The sequence below is a fragment of the Thermobia domestica genome, chromosome 9, assembly GCF_964235325.1.
Source record: "Thermobia domestica chromosome 9, izTheDome1.hap1.1, whole genome shotgun sequence".
NCBI classification, from domain to species: Eukaryota; Metazoa; Arthropoda; class Insecta; order Zygentoma; family Lepismatidae; genus Thermobia; species Thermobia domestica.
The window spans coordinates 35,403,973-35,420,529 of NC_137462.1; the positions used below are offsets into that span (position 1 = coordinate 35,403,973).

General features: G+C 38.5%; 1 protein-coding gene across 1 annotated transcript in view; it reads right to left on the reverse strand.

Moving 5' to 3' along the window:
• The window catches only part of LOC145694558 (dynein regulatory complex subunit 2-like), a 41,976-nt gene extending 25,419 nt beyond the window's left edge, over positions 1-16,557 (reverse strand). Inside the window, exons 1-4 of the mRNA XM_081770886.1 lie at positions 16,414-16,557; positions 12,707-12,849; positions 8,466-8,579; positions 1,016-1,154 (exon numbers count right to left, since the gene is read on the reverse strand). Coding sequence (XP_081627012.1) covers positions 1,016-1,154; positions 8,466-8,579; positions 12,707-12,844 — 391 coding nt within the window. The 5' untranslated portion in view covers positions 12,845-12,849; positions 16,414-16,557. The remainder of the gene's footprint in view (positions 1-1,015; positions 1,155-8,465; positions 8,580-12,706; positions 12,850-16,413) is intronic.

Here is a 16,557-nt window from a genome sequence, read left to right on the forward strand (position 1 = left end):
TTACTTACTAACTAAATCAATCAATCTGGGACGGACTTTTGAAGATAGTCTAGGAATGAAGCTCCATCCTTCAGCTGGGTCACTAGGCCTTTTTCGACGACCAACTCAGGAGAGTAATACTCCCGGAAGTACGTTTTCTTCGCTCGCTACCCTAGCCAGCTATTTTACGCGCTATCCTAGCCAGTTGTTTTGAAGTTGGTCACAAAATTTATATCTTGCGGGTCAAGGTGGAACAAAACAAGCCCTGCGGGGCTTCTAACCCGTTACTACTACTACTACTTATCTGCACAGAAATAAATCACTTTTTGAGTATTGGTTTCATCTTATTTTAATGAAAAAAGTTTATGAATTTTTTTAAAAAAATAAACTTTGCTTGGGCCGGGTTTGAACCCAAGGATATATACCAGGGATGTTATAAATAGAGGATCTGCCCATATGTATCGTCATCCTATTAAATCGATGAAGCCAAAAAACAACCGAGCATCGGCACGTCTGATTGGCTACTCTCGTTTCCGCCATGATTGTTGGCTCAAAACATTGCGATCCTATTGGGCGGAGTGAGCAGAGTAGGGGTGGCGAAACTGTAACGTATGGCTTCAAGATTTTGTTGTAAAGGCAGATCCTCTATTTTATAAGATCCTTGGTATATACGGTACCCTATTGAAATTCAAATCTTTCCCATAATGCACGGAAAGTGATATCAGCGATACTTCCGGTTAGAGTCGTAACTAACTGCATCGTCTGCTACTGGCAGTAGCTAATTGTACCATTGGTTAATTCTATCAGACTCAAGCGCTTTGAATGATTTGATTCGTTCTTGCTTTTAGTAATTCGTGGTACCCAACTCCTTTGAGTGGTGGCGCCACAGTCTCCACTCACGTAACTTACTTTCAGCAAGAAGAGCAGCTGAAAGTTCTTATACTATATCCTTACTCTATGTTTAATAAAAAATTTTACCATAGAAAACTTACAGTAACATTAATACACGTAATTTGATTCTAAAAGTGTACTTTACCTAGCATTTTATCCACAGCTTCTACATGTGATTGCTCAACCCTTTCGTACTGTTCATTGGCCTCATTTAGTTCTTGAATTAAACTTTCTATCACATCATTTTTATAATCTGTCACACGTTCGAACGTATGCCACAGTACCTACAACAGAAGCCAGAATTACAGTTTCTAACTGGAGTGCAGTATAGTTTCTTTCTCATGCATAAACAACGAAACTAACACATATATTACATTTTTCTACCTATGTTGGACGGATTCTGCACTATATAACTTACACAAGATAATTGGGTGGCTGTTTACACTGCATTAGTAAAGAATAAATTCAGTCAGAAGGCCTTATGGTGCCTTCCATTTCAATTCAGGCAGAGCATGTACCATCACCATCTCAGATATTGTTGAAACTTTTTTTATAGCAACTAGACATGTTTTTAAGAGACCCATATTTTTTTGTTTTGTCGAAAAAAATTTTCCCGCCAAGTAATGAGCCATCAAAGACGGGGAGTACAATTTATGAATTGTAGAAGACATGGAAAATGGTCAATTTCGGAGCCTCACCATTCGGCTATGGAGACAGGTAGAGTTATAATTCTTGTTGTGGTGTGTACATAGGGATATAAAAAAACTATATTTTATTATAGTTTGGTTTGCGCATGCGTATCTTTTTGTACATAAATTAACAAATGAACGTCAATTTGTCTGAAAAGTCGAAGTTTGCGAATTTTTTTCGAGCACTTCCGGTTCGAATTTTAAAATTCTGTTTTCACGGTTGGTAAGACCTAGTTACCCGCTTTCCGAAAAAAAATTGTATCGCTTCTGTAGTCAACCGTTTTGTCGCAAAAAATTCGAGAAATTGAAAAATTTTCAAAAATCGCCATTTTTGGGCGCCATTTTCTCGAAAACACCATTTTTTAAAATTCTGAAATTTTGTCAGATGGTTCAGCTTTACCTGAATAATAAACACACCAAAGATCATTCTCGACCAAAGCTTCATGGATTAACTGCAGCCTTTTAAAGTTAGCAAAGTTTCGCTAATTTTGATGTCACAGTTAGCAACACTGGGAACAATAAAAGTGAATTGATTTGATGATGTTTGTGGTTCATATTCATTAAATGAAGAAGAAAAGGTTTTCTTGGCTGGTTTTTTATTATTTTGAACAAAGAGGCTCTCTGAAATAGTAAAATGAGCCTCCCTCTACTCCTCCGTTTTCTTAAACTGAAGTAATCTGAGGTGGAAATCACGATTACGAAACACACAAATTTTAAGTTTACTTGAAATGGCCATCCAATGAATTCTGATGATCTATAAAAGGCCTAAACTATTACCTCAGTATGATTTGGAATGCTCCAGACAAAGTCTCAATTAAGTGCGATGTCATTACAGTGATCGAAAAATGAGAAAAAGTTAAAAAAAAATCGAAACGTTTTCTTACGCGTTCCAAAGAAATTTACTGAATTTTTAAACAGAACAATCCCAACATAAGAATGGGTCACTCGGAATTTTAGAGTATTCGACTAAAGTGGGTCAGTCCGCAACCTGCGAGGGAAGTGTTATTTGTGTGTGTGTATTGTGCAAATTTTAAGTTAGCTGCTACTGCGTTGCTGCAAATCAAAGGTGCAACCTGTATTGAAGCTGTCATGAGTGACCTATTTCCTTTAGTAGTATGATCCGTAGAAAATGACAGCTGTCTTCTACAAGAATGTGGTGAATGTCCTGGAGTGGAAGAAATAAGTGTGGTGTCTTTAATTATTGATCCTGATGAAAATGAAAGTGTTTACGTATGCCATATGGGAGAATAATAATCTCGTTAAAAAAAAGAAAAAAAAACTGTGCCACTTTCTGTTTTCGTATCGTACATTGCCGGTTTAACTGTAAGAATTGTAATTCATGACTACATCAAGAAAATCCAAAGAGAATCAATTGCTACCGAAGACCACCGTATAAAATTTCAAGATACAAATTCTATTTTACTTCATGTGGACTTCGTTGAAAACTGGACTGTTTTTCTGCAAAGTGAAATTCAGAGTTATCACCGAAATATGAAACAATTGACAGTTTTGTTGTAATAAACGACGATAAAACACACGATTCGGCTCATGTACTCATAGTCATAGACAAGATTCTAAACATACTCGAAGAAAAGCGAAAATATATTTTATAGAAAAAGGTTTGAATACGTGAAAATAGGTGTCTACAATTTCCCAAACCGTGTCAGTGATTTCTGATGGTGCTGCATCCCACTTTAAAAATAGCTTTCAGATGTTCGAGATGCAGACAGGTCCGATAAAGCAGTGGTTTTGCAGTGAAACCGGCCATGCAAGGGTCTCTGCGACGGTAGTGGGGAAGAAGGGGGGGGGGCAAAGAATGTGGCAACGCGCCATAGCCTTAGGCTAAAACAGATACACAGTATTAAAACCGCAGAAGAAAAAAATGAAATGAAATCTTTAAGTTTTACGTTCCACGCTTATGCCGGTTAGGCTAAAGGAGACGGTGATTATGAGAAATGAATGAAATGGTGGAATGCAGAAAGTGGGAGGAAACGGGATAACCCCAAGAAAACCCACGAGCACGGTGTTTGTCCACCACAAAGCCCACACGGCACGAGCTGGGATTGAACCAGGGACCCCAAGCACCGGAAGTGAACGCTCTACCACTGAGCCACCGCGTCCCCACTAAAACCGCAGGAGAATTCGTGAGTATAGTGCAAGTACAAACTCCGGGTATTACTCTCGTTTTGTTGCCTGGAACTGAATTCGACGACTTCCGCAAGAAAAAAAAGGAAAGTATGCGACCGGTAACTGGTATTCAACGAAGTCATCTTTGGCTTTCGGAAAATTGCGAAGTTTTTATGGCAGTAACGGGTCACCATGAACTAGCTTCATACTTCCCCCAAAATCGAACTTTTGATATTCAAAGTGTAGATTTAAGAAATCTGCAAAAAGGAACTTTTGTTATATACATATATGTATGATAACCAGTGATGCGTAGCAGAAATATTATGAATAAATCATGAATTACGTGAAGTTGAAGTGCCGTTTATGCTTCCACATGAACCTTCAGCAGGGTACAGGTTTCCAGAAGACCATAAGAGAAGTGAAAATAAGTGTTTTGTGACTATCGACAATGTGCTACGCAGGGGCGGATCCAGGACGGACTTCTGGGGGGGGGGGGTTGTAATACTGCTACTTAGAGCTACTTTTAAGAGCTCCAAACTCTGTTATGGGTTTTATTTATATATAAATAAGAAAGTTTCTTCTTCTGGGGGGGAGGGCAGCAATCGTCCCCCTAGATCCACTCCTGGATGAGTTATGAGTGAACCAACATCTATTGGAGTATCTGCACGGTTACATGCTATTAGCAAAGAAGACAACAACCAAGCAAATGATTGGTCCATGTAAAGAAAAAAAAAGTGAAATTTTGTTTCCGTAGACCATTTTAAGTAAGTGAACTTGAAATTTGTGTGTTTCGTAATCGTAATTTCCACCTCAGATTACTTCAGTTTAAGAAAACGGAGGAGTAGAGGGAGGCTCATTTTACTATTTCAGAGAGCCTTTTTAATCAAAATAATAAAAAAAACAGCCAAGAAAACCATTTATTGTTCATTTAATGAATGTGAACCACAAACATAATCAAATCATTGCACTTTCATTGTTCCCAATGTTGCTAACTGTGACATCAAAATTAGCGAAACTTTGCTAACTTTAAAAGGCTGCAGTTAATCCATGAAGCTTTGGTCGAGAATGATCTTTGGTGTGTTTATTATTCACGTAAAGTTGAAACATCTGACTAAATTTCAGAATTTTAAAAAATGGTGTTTTCGAGAAAATGGCGCCCAAAAATGGCGATTTTTGAAAATTTTTCAATTTCTCGAATTTTTTGCGACAAAACGGTTGACTACAGAAGCGATACAAAATTTTTTTCGGAAAGCGGGTAACTAGGTCTTACCAACCGTGAAAACAGAATTTTAAAATTCGAACCGGAAGTGCTCGAAAAAAATTCGCAAACTTCGACTTTTCAGACAAATTGACGTTCATTTGCTAATTTATGTACAAAAAGATACGCATGCGCAAACCAAACTATAATAAAATATAGTTTATTTATATCCCTATGTACATACCACAACAAGAATTATAACTCTACCTGTCTCCATAGCCGAATGGTGAGACTCCGAAATTGACCATTTTCCATGTCTTCTACAATTCATAAATTGTACTCCCTGTCTTTGATGGCCCATTACTTGGCGGGAAATTTTTTTTCGACAAAACAAAAAAATATGGGTCTCTTAAAAACATGTCTAGTTGCTATAAAAAAAGTTTCAACAATATCTGGGATGGTGATGGTACAATTTTATATTTTTTTGCCTGAGTTGAAATGGAAGGCACCTTATGCAGATTCGTTCTGATGTGTGATTAACGTCATACTAAAGGCCTGACTACTGCAGGAAACATATGTTAGTCTAACTCTTTAATATGGCACTATTCGAGTGTCAGAACGACTCTGCATAAGACCCAGCTAGTCTAACAGAAAGTTAGTGCAAAAAATCTAGAAATGATAAGTTTTTTTGTTAGTGTTCTCTCTCTCTCTCTCTTCTCTTAATTTATTCTTTTCTTCTATTAATTTCAGATCAATAAAAAGTGTATTTTTACATATTGATATCTATAAAATTGTTTGAAACTTAAAATGGTTAGATTAGTGCTTTCCAAGCTTTTCCTTATGGCGCCACCCTATTATTATAGATAATTTTACACATATCTTCTCTGGTTTTTCTCATATATCCAACCAGGCCCGTATCCAGGGCGGTCTAAGCCCCCCTAAATTTTTGCTGCCCCCCTAAAATTTTCACGATAGGCTTGCAAATGAACTATAATATGGTGATTAACTATAATATGGTTGGATCGGCCCCCTCTAACTTCCGCCGCGCCTCCCCTACATTTTTGGGCTGGCTATGGGCCTGTATCCAACACTAGGATGTAGAACATCTCCAGTTGCTACACCACGTGAAATCCATTGCCCATTATACAGTTTCACTTTCTCGTTCTTTAAGGATTAAGAATAAACACATGTACTGCTATCATTGAATGTTAGAAAACACACAAAATTGTTTTTTAAAAAATCATCTCGATCATGCAGTTAATACGCTGAACGAAAAAAAAATAAAATTTAGTACTATTTTATTCCAAGTTCTTCATTCGATTTAAGTCTTCACGAAACGATTTCTAGCAAACGATTTCACGACAACCATGGTGCTACCACGTGACACTCAAATTGGAAAGCTCTGGGTTACAAAAATGTAATATCTAAAATTATAATTAATCACTCAATATTCTCCACAATATATGTAAGGAATTCGTTGATTTCGTTTTAGTCTGTGTCTGTTGTATATAACTCCTAAAAAATATCATCGCAGAATGAACCAAGCCATAGCTGAAAGCTTATAGATCGTAAAGTCAGAATATGAAGGTCTATAACACTTGCCATACCAGCAGTGGCGAATGTAGCTCGGGTCCAGTTTTTTGAGTAACATAATTCAAGCTAATATTTATATATTTTTGAAAGTTTATAGTAAACTTATTAGACTATACATCTATCATAGTCTGCGCTCTGGCTGGCCCTCCCACCGCCCCGAGTTTTTACATTTTTGATCCGCCAATGCATACCGGTACGGAAACCTGATATATATATAGGGTGTTAATGAACTATACCGACAAACTATAAGAGGTGATTCCTTACACCAAAATAAGAGAAAAAGTTCATATGGACCTGTGGGGAAAAGTGCATAGTTTCAGAGCTAGAGCTGTCCAAAATCGCGAAGAAGTCAAATTCTAACAGGGCCTAATTCGGATTCCAGAAACTGTGGGTGGTGGTCCTTATCAGCGTAAAGGAAGTCACGCATGTGCAATCCAAAAATGTATATTTGATTAATTTCAGTGGGTGTACAGAATATTCCATTCAGGGGGAAATTCCCAGACATGCCATCAAGCGAATTTTGAGATATGCTCTGACTTTTTGATTGGTCCAAACTAGGCAAACGATAAGCCTTGACAGCAGTGAACACAGAATCCTTTGGCGTGATGTCGGAAGTGTTAAGGATCGTCAGCAGCACGGTTTTTCGTACTCGGTAAAACGCATGCTGCAATGTTTTATTTCACGCTTATAAATGAAGAAAACGTGAAATATACCGTGACAAAATACTTCGCATCACACATTATTCCGAACACACACACACACACACACACACAAAAACATGGAGCTGCCAGTTCCAAACACTTCCGACTTCCCTCCGAAGCATTGGATGTATATTGTTTTCAAGGCTTACCTTCTGTCTACTTTGAACCCTCCTTGAAATCAGGATATATCTGAAAACTCTCTTGACAGCATATCTACATCATTTAAAAAAGTTCATTTTCCATATTATTATTATTATTATTATTATTATTATTATTATTATTATTATTATTATTATTATTATTATTATTATTATTATTATTATTGTCAAGAGAGAATTAAACCCTCGAAACACTCCTTGCATATGCCATTGCATGATAAAATCTACTTGCACTGATGTCGCACAGGTCCGAAACAAATGTCGGTGCTATAGTGTTAGTAATCCTAGAATCAAAATTTCCTGATTTCCTGCGACACCTTAACTCGTCACTCTAACTCAAAAACATACTAGAACACCTCCCCGTTTGCAACTTACGGATGGTTTTAAAATTTCTTTACATCTATAATAATTATATGTCTATACCAATCTTTCACAGCGTTTCTTCTTCCTCTGCGTCGGGTCCCCCTTCCCGTGCCGCTCCGCGATTTAGTTCTCGTCAGGTCAGAGTATATTGCCTATTACTTGGCTGTTTGTGCTATAGACCACTCCTAGATTTATTAGAACGTTTTATCGACTAATGTATTACTTTTATCATGGCCAAGATTAAAGCTAATTCTCAAGGTGACCAGACGTCCCGTTTTAGCCGGGACAGTCCCTTTTTTTCAACCGTTGTCCCGTTTTTTCTGATTCTCAAACGGGACGGCTAAATGTCCCGTTTTTAAGCAAAAATGACCCATGTGTCCCGTAATTATTAATCAAAATATAAATGGTCAATGCAAATTCTACACTTTTCCGTACTAACACTCATTGGGAAGGTTCAGTCGTGTATGGAACTTCTGAATGTTCAAATGGGAATTCAGTGTTCTGTGGTTTAAGTGGGAATTTAATGGAAATTCTGAATATTCAAGAAGTTAGAAGCATTGTTGGGTAGTACTTAAATTAGAAACACTGTGTTATCTCTCTTACTTGTGTATTTTGTAAATTGAAAACACTACTGAGTCCCAAAATGCAATCTGAAAGTCAGATATTTACTTCCCCCCTCGTCGATTCGTATGCGTCCCGTTTTTGCAAGTAAAAATTCTGGTCACCTTGCTAATTCTCCAAACAAAAATTAAATCGAGTGAATTACCTCCAAATCCTGTAAGAGCGACTGCCGCTTAGCCTGTTTGAATATTTTCTTCCATCCTCTCGTCAGGATCTTCTTGCTTCTCTCCCCTCGGATTTTTTCTTGTTCCACTTTCAACTAAAATGATATTAATAATAACAACAATTACAAAAAAGTGTCAATAGTATAATAGTATAGAGAGATTTACAAGCTTGTGTCCAATTTGACTGTATTCAGCATCAGCACGCAGTTTGTGCTAATTGCTTCTTCATAAAAATGTAGATAAGTTGGGAATTACTGACGTAAGAATTTCTATGAAGTTCCCTGCTATGTAGTTAGGCAAAGTTAATATTTCATATACGTAAAATATTGCATATGATTATTTTAAGTTACTGGAAAAAATGTAGTAACCGTATTGGATACTTGTAGTGTTGTCTGAATGCAGATAATATTTGTAGTTGTTCCATATATCACACTTAACTAGACAATTGCATACTCAAACTATTTAATGGATTTCCTATTGAAAATTGAGATACAGTAATTTCTTATTACATATAGACCACTACCGAAATATATGTAAAAAGTTAATAAGATTTTACTGTGCACTCAACAGGAAAAGTATCTCCCCCACCTGACTGCTAACTCCATTAGGTCGGGTCCAGTACTTTTTCTGGTACAGTAACACAAAACGCCTGGATAGATGCAACCCAACTTACACCTAACATTTCAGCCAGAAGACGATAGTTGGTAAGGCTGTTGAGCACTGAAACAGCCTTCTAAGACTGTGCAGTTGATGCGCAGAAAATGTATCCAATTTAAGATTAATCTCTACTGTTTGCAGTGTGTTGTCCAATGAGTGCCATATATCAATGATATTATCATTCGTTGTGTGCAGGAAGATGCGAAGGGGGGCGGGTTGTAGGGTTTCGGACATCCTACCCCGGAATTCCGACTTTTTTTTTTTTTTTTTTTTTTTTGTAAATTTAGTCTAACCCATCCTCGACATAAATTCCTGCGTAAGTGTATTAGAATCTATGCGCGGAACAATGCTGCGCTGTATGTTCAAGCAGGATAATGGACCGTGGCAAACTCGCGTTTTCTGTTAGTGATGTGTATCGTATCAATAAAATAAAGAAACGCAAAATAAATGTTTGTGAATGGAAGGACATTAAAAGGAAGAGGTTAAGGGAAAGAATATACAAGTAGAAAAGGCAAAGATGTGCTGAAAACAGACAGCATACGTAGGTAGCAGTGTTTCTTCCAGACCTGTTTTTTTTGGGGGGGGGGGGGGGCACTGCCTCCCTGGAGCTCTGAGAGTGCCCCCCGGAGCAGACCAAAATAATATGTCTATAATATAATAATAAATAGAATAGTATCAGTAGTGCCCCCCGGAGCTCTGAGAGTGCCCCCTCGGAACATTTTTTTCTGAAAGAAACACTGATAGGTAGTAGAGCAGTAATGTATGAACAACAAAGACTGGGATATAATGCGGTGATACGGGTGTATACGACATTTATACCCACCTAATACTTCGTCTTGCATACTCACCTAAAACTTATGAAACAACGGATGCTATATTTATGAAAATAGTCTAGCGTATTTCTACCAAAAATTCTAAATTACATAACTGGCCGAAGGGTACCGTACTAAGCCCGTATCCACGGGGGTGCTAGGGAGGGCCGCCCCTAACCTTCTACCGGGCCCCCTAGGCTTTTGAGCTGGCTACTGGCCTGTACCGTACTATTAAACGATTTCAGAAAACAGCAAGGTACATGAAACCTTTCCCTTTACGCATCAGAGCTTTTACATAGTTGCATTGTTGTCATGTACGAGGCGCATCCAGAAAGTAAGTTTCCCACGCGTCCCATAGCTAGGAAACCGTATGTTGCGCGAAGCGACTGCGTGTATGTGAGAGTAAGGTCCTAACATGGTTCATGCGCCAGCGGAACTTTCCTAATTCTCCCAGTAGTGTCGTGGCAGTGATTGAAGATTGGCGTTCCTATTCCAGCTCCCGCCGCGTGTGAAGTGCGAGGAGTGATAAAGTTTTTGAATGCACAGAGCATAGCACCGATTGAAATTCATCGTCAGCTGTATCGTTGCCAAAATGTCAATGCTGATCCTGTGCACCTTGCTTTGTGCTCTAGGGTCAGTTGCTTCAACACAAAACTTCTTGATCAACAGGCATTCCGTGACAGTGGTGTGCAATGAGGAGCGGAAAATCTGCAGGAACTGCTTGCTCATGCCGTTAGGCCCATGGACCTGGCACAGCTGACAAATAGATTACGCCAGAAGGAAAGTGGCAATCGGTGACGACGAAATCAGCAAATAAGAAAAATTATTGTTACTCAATAAGCAGACATAAATATTAATTTGGTTCGTTTCACAAATATCTAGTTTCTTTTATTTTCACATATAATTCTTTAATCGCTGTTCTCTCTTGTCTTTTTTCTCTTTTTCGCCCTTGTTTTCTTTCCTTATTCCTGCATTTTTCATTTTTCTTTTCAGACAAAAAGGGCAAATTATTGGTGCATCAAGAGGCCCCGAGAAAAGAAAGCCCCATACATCCAATTGGGGAAATATTTATATATAAATCAATTCAAGGGGAACCGTTGTTATGGCTTCTATTTTCAACTGTTATAGATTTAAAATAACTCACTAATTGGGAACTTCACAAATACCCTCCTTCACGGGACCAACAGACTGATTGGAGCCCCCAAATACCCTAATTTACCGGTTCCAATTCAGTTATTGAGAGGGTCATCCAATACATTCCTGCATCGGTGCCCCGAAGAGAATAATGTTAGTGTAATTTTAGTATATATGTATTTAGTATATACTATAGTTAAAAAACTTACATATACGAACTATGTATTTAATTGACCGAGCGATGGCAGTATATGTTTCTTCACGCGTCTTCTTATGTCTACTACGCGCCTGTCCAGTGTTGCCAACAAGTTGTTACAAAAAGTCGCTAAATAGGAGATGAAATGACTCCAATTTTGAGTGAAAAGTCGCTAAAATATTTTTCGTGGAATTTTGCCTTTCATACATATATGAGATATATATAAGATACGTGATCAATTCAAGCTATAGTACTATTTGCAAGAACATATATGAAAGACTCATATATAACTAACAATAATTTCACTTTTAAATATTTTTAACTTTATGATCAATTTTGCTTCAACGAAATCAAAAATGAGTTTAGAAAAACGAAAAAAATTAAAGGTCTAGAAAAAAAATCTTACTTCACTTCTATTCACGCTTCTACAGATAATCAGTTTGCTATCGGTAATGTATTATTTGTGCCTCTAAACAGAAGCTCTGTAAACTAAAGGTCAGAGTTGGTCCCCGGTAGAAGGTAAGAGACAACAGCAATCAAATTGGGAATATAGCGATAAATGTTGTGTATTTTCCCAGATAAATGTGTACTTTCCCAACTTATCAACACCTGCACTGATTCAAATAAGCAAAAGGAAAAAGACATATATATCTGAACTGATTCGAGCTAATAGTACTTATTTTAGGACAAATTGCTTGCAGCAAAAAAGTCGCTAGATTTGTAAGTCGCCAAATCGTCATTCCAAAATCACCAAAAAAGTCGCTAATCGGAAAAATTAATTTTTGTCGCTATCCTGGATGGTGAATCCCCTAGATTTAGCAACTTTTCCCCCAAATTGGCAACACTGCGCCTGTCTTTGACACACGTAAACAAACGCTCTACTCAAACAGGATTGCTTTACAACGTGGGTCTTTGCAAAACGATCTCTAAATGTAGGCATTAGCTGTCATTGTATACGCTGTGTGGTCATGCGTGAACCCACACACGTGCCACTAACTGTTCCTCGACCGACGACTGTGTACTGACACCACTCATATCAGCCATGGTTTCATAACTGAAATGCTCCACCTGAATTTGAATGCACGGATACCAGACAGTGCCTGAAAACAGATACTTTACAGTACTATCTGTGACCTTTGTTTTATGTGATACTTAAATCTAAAGGATACAGGGACTTCTTGGACACCCTGTAGAAAAGAGAACAAAACTCGGTGGTTGTTCACCTAACATGACATTCAGACAAATGTTATGTTTGTTGGAAGGAAGGTTGGGATGAGGAAGATCTCTATTAGAATATCAGGATGAGATAGTTTACCTAGGGGTGAAATTTCTCTCATACCTAGATAAATGAAGAAATGGGTTTCGAATAGCCATGTGGCTCACCAACCAAAAAAGGTTCTAAAGGATAGACAAAATACATTACCTTAAGCTCAGCTAGTTTCTCTTTTTGCTTCTTCAAACGTGCTGCTTCTTCCTTTTCCCTCTTCTTTCGAGCCTGTTCTTCAAGGTAAGCTTCTCGTTCTTCATCTGTCATAGCACTCAAGTCGACCTTTGGACCCATATTTCCTGCAAGGTACAATTACAGAAACTCTTCAAACTATAAGTGCCGTCAACATGACCTACACAAAGCATTATCTTTGAGTTTTACGTTCCATAATTATGCCTTGTTGACTAAAAGAGGCGGATAATCATAAAATAATTGCTGAGACGAGAATCCAAGGATATGATAGAAATCACCAATAACTAATACAACCTGGGATAGAACTAGGGATCTCGGCTCCACAAAAGAACATTTTGTCATTGATTCACACACAAGGGAGTAGTATCACTTTAGCAGCATAAATTATATCATATTTTCCTAATGGAAACAGCCAAGGTATTGTACACTCATGCGCAAAACTTAAGAATAATGTGTTTTGCAGGATGTATCACACAATGAAAACGGAGAACCAGTCATATTTGCTGATGATGAATTCCTAATTTTAACAAATTGAAAATATTATCATAAAAGGCACATAAATAAATTGAAACAGAAACAAAACTGGATGGACGGCAGACTGCTTCTTCGCATGCCGATCGTCAATTGGGACAATTGACAAAGCGGCCGCCATGAGGCAGCACGCAGGACCTCTGCGGTCTTCTTGCAATCCAGCAAGGACTCACCTCACTCTTCCTCTCGTGGTACCAATCCTTACGAAGCAGCAGATATCAAACAGCCGGTGCCAGAATACGGGGACCATGTGAAGACGAGGCGAGTCCAAAGCAGGCGGAAGCCAGGAAGACGGTCTACTGCAAGTAATTTTGGACACAATTATTACGTAACCCTTTTTTATTTATTTAACCTGCTATCGAAGCCCTTAGCTCAGTTTTCTTTTGTAATCTGAATTTCAATAGTTTTGGTTCATATAAACTTTCTCTTATCCATTTATTTGCTTCTTTTCCTAATAATTCTTGAGATTGTCTGACAATGACTATTAGCGCAATTGCCTGTGCTTACTGCTGAGGCAAGTGCGCCCTCGTATTTATTAGAATACGATGGTCTTAAAAATGCACAGGGGCGTAAAATGAGGAAATGTACCCATGATGTGGTATCTCAGGAAAAAAGGGTTACGTAGTTTAGTATAGGGAGATCGGCAGTATGTGTGAGTTCCTTATATTGCAAAACATGCAGCTCTACGTAATTGCGAGCTGAGGTTGAAGTTATGAATAAGCGGTTGAGGTATGGCTTCCGAGTGCATTTATGAGCTCGGAAATGGATCTTGGAACCATGTGACGGCGTGCAATTAACCTACAAAGACATTCCATGCTTGTTTTGATAGGATCAAATCTGATGATCGATTGATCCAGAGCCGTACCGTGGGGGGGGGGGGGGGAGCGGGGCCACGGCCCCGGGCGCTGAAGTAAGAGAGCGAAAAATTCGGGAGAAAAAAAGATAGGAAAAATTGCTTGGAATATACGTATGGGGGCGCCGTCGTATACTCTCGCCTCGGGCGCTGATTTTCCACGGCACAGCCCTGGATTGGTCCAACTTCATCTTCTAATGTTCTAAGTCTCAAAGTACTTATCCACTATGCCAGCTCGATGTAAGGAATGCGTTATTATCCATTAGGATTAATCATCCTCCTGTCGTAGAAATAATCCGCCTGTGACCGAAGCCAACCTTCAAACGTTGTTTTCACTGTGGCTATTGCCTTTGTTATCTGTCGAAACACGCACGCTCAATGTTTTCTAGCAGGCCTTCGACATGAGGAGACACCACCTGCGGTCGTAGCGTCAGTGTATACTCTAGTAGCAAGAAAGCTTTCGGCTAGTTGGCGCGTGCTTGGCTTTTGGCTTTCTACGCTTGCATTTGAAGCGCATGCTTTCCTACAATATGCCTTTTGTTGTACTTGCAAGTGATGCTTTAGACTCTTCGCAGAGTGTCATAGCATCACTAGCTTTTCATTAGCTATTGACTTGTAAAACGCTTGCGTCAAACTTGAATGGAACACTGAATGCAAGGTTGTCCCCGTGTAACTTCGTTCTGGAATCTAGCTTGCGCCATGCTTGCATGTTTTCCAATCAAGCTGGATGCAAGCTTGGCCGACTTGCAATTCAAGCTTACAGCGAGCGGTTTACAAGTTGTGTCTGCTACTATGGTATGGTTCAGTGTGGTCAGTTGAAAATGTTTCGTCAAATTGAACATCCCGCCAAGTGTGAAATAAGATTTGTGATCGATTTTTGACAAAATGAAACATGTTAGCAGTGGAAATTCATCGCCAGATAAGTAAGGTGTACGGGCCGAATGTAATGAGTGACAGCAAAGTCAGTAAATAGGTGCAATCGTTCAAGAACGGACGTTACAATGTTCATGATGAACCGCGATAGGGTCGACTTTCTGTAATTACAGACAAGTTGGTGCGTTAGTTGACGCAATAATCTATGAAAATCGGCGTTTCACGATTTCCATCTTGTCACTGTTCCGAAACCTTGAAGTTCGGAAAACTGAGTGTGCGATGGGTTCCCGGACTTAAACTGATGAACATAAAAGAAACGATTAGCTTGTGCCGTCACCTTTTTGATCCGCGGCAATAAGGAAGGAGATCGAAGCGGCAATCAATGGAATGGCGATGCACGACCAGTCAAAGTGAAAACCGAACAGACAATGGTTATGATTATGGCTACCGTTTTCTGGGATCGCTATGGTGTCTTGTTCCTCGAGCTTATCACGAAGAATAAACCATCAATTCATATGCATACCCGCGACCTTGAAAAAGCTTGGACGTGCTACACAGAATAAGCACGGTGGTCTATTGTCATCTGGTATTTTGTTGCTGCATGACAATGCATGCACTCATTCTGCTGCTCAAACTCAGGTCTTTTAGACGGGAGCTACTGAACCACCTACTGTATAACCTGGACCTTGCGTTGAGCAATTATATTCTGTTCTCCTATCTGAAGCGGTTCCGCCGGTCAGAGGTTTAACACCGATTTTGAAGTGAAAACAACGGTTGAAGATTGTCTTCGGTCATGTGCGGACAATTTCTATGACGTAGGCATATAAAAACTTGCCGAACTTGTAATGGTTGTAGACTAGTCATTCTACATTTGTGAACATAAAATACAGCTGTATCACAGTATACAGAAATATTCAGTTAAAATCTCTAACTCTATGGCCTATGGAGCCCGGAAGTTCAATGCACCGTTCACAAAAAGCCCTCCATTAACTTCTGTCCTTGGCTAACTGGATCCAGTTTATAGTTTGTACTACTTTGAAATACTCAATTGCCGGAAATTAATATCTAATAGTTATCTTTTATATGCAGCCACTCACTTTAACCATTAAATTGCCATTTTATTGACGGAATATTGTAAATCTGCACCGTTACTTATATCAAATGACATTGGATCAATTTCTTAAATCGTAAAGAGAAAATAGAGTTTTATGTGAAAATACACGAAGATAATACTCAAGTGGTACAGTGAATTTCTGGTTTGAATGTTTTCTTCGAATGATTAGTTGAATCAGTATTAATAAGGGATTCCACTTTGATGTTTGGGTACCTGTTAACATTTTGTAATTTTAAATATAAAAGTGTTAGTATCATATATTATAATTTTCTTATTAGTAAAATGAAGTTATAAACTTACAGTAATTTTACATTTAGCCTGCAACAGAACGTTTCTTTAAAACAAAATGTATTTTCGAAATAAATTTTAGGATACGTAGATACTTTCGTCAGGTTATACCATAGAGTTTATATACAAAGAGTGCGATTCCATCCGTACAGATCA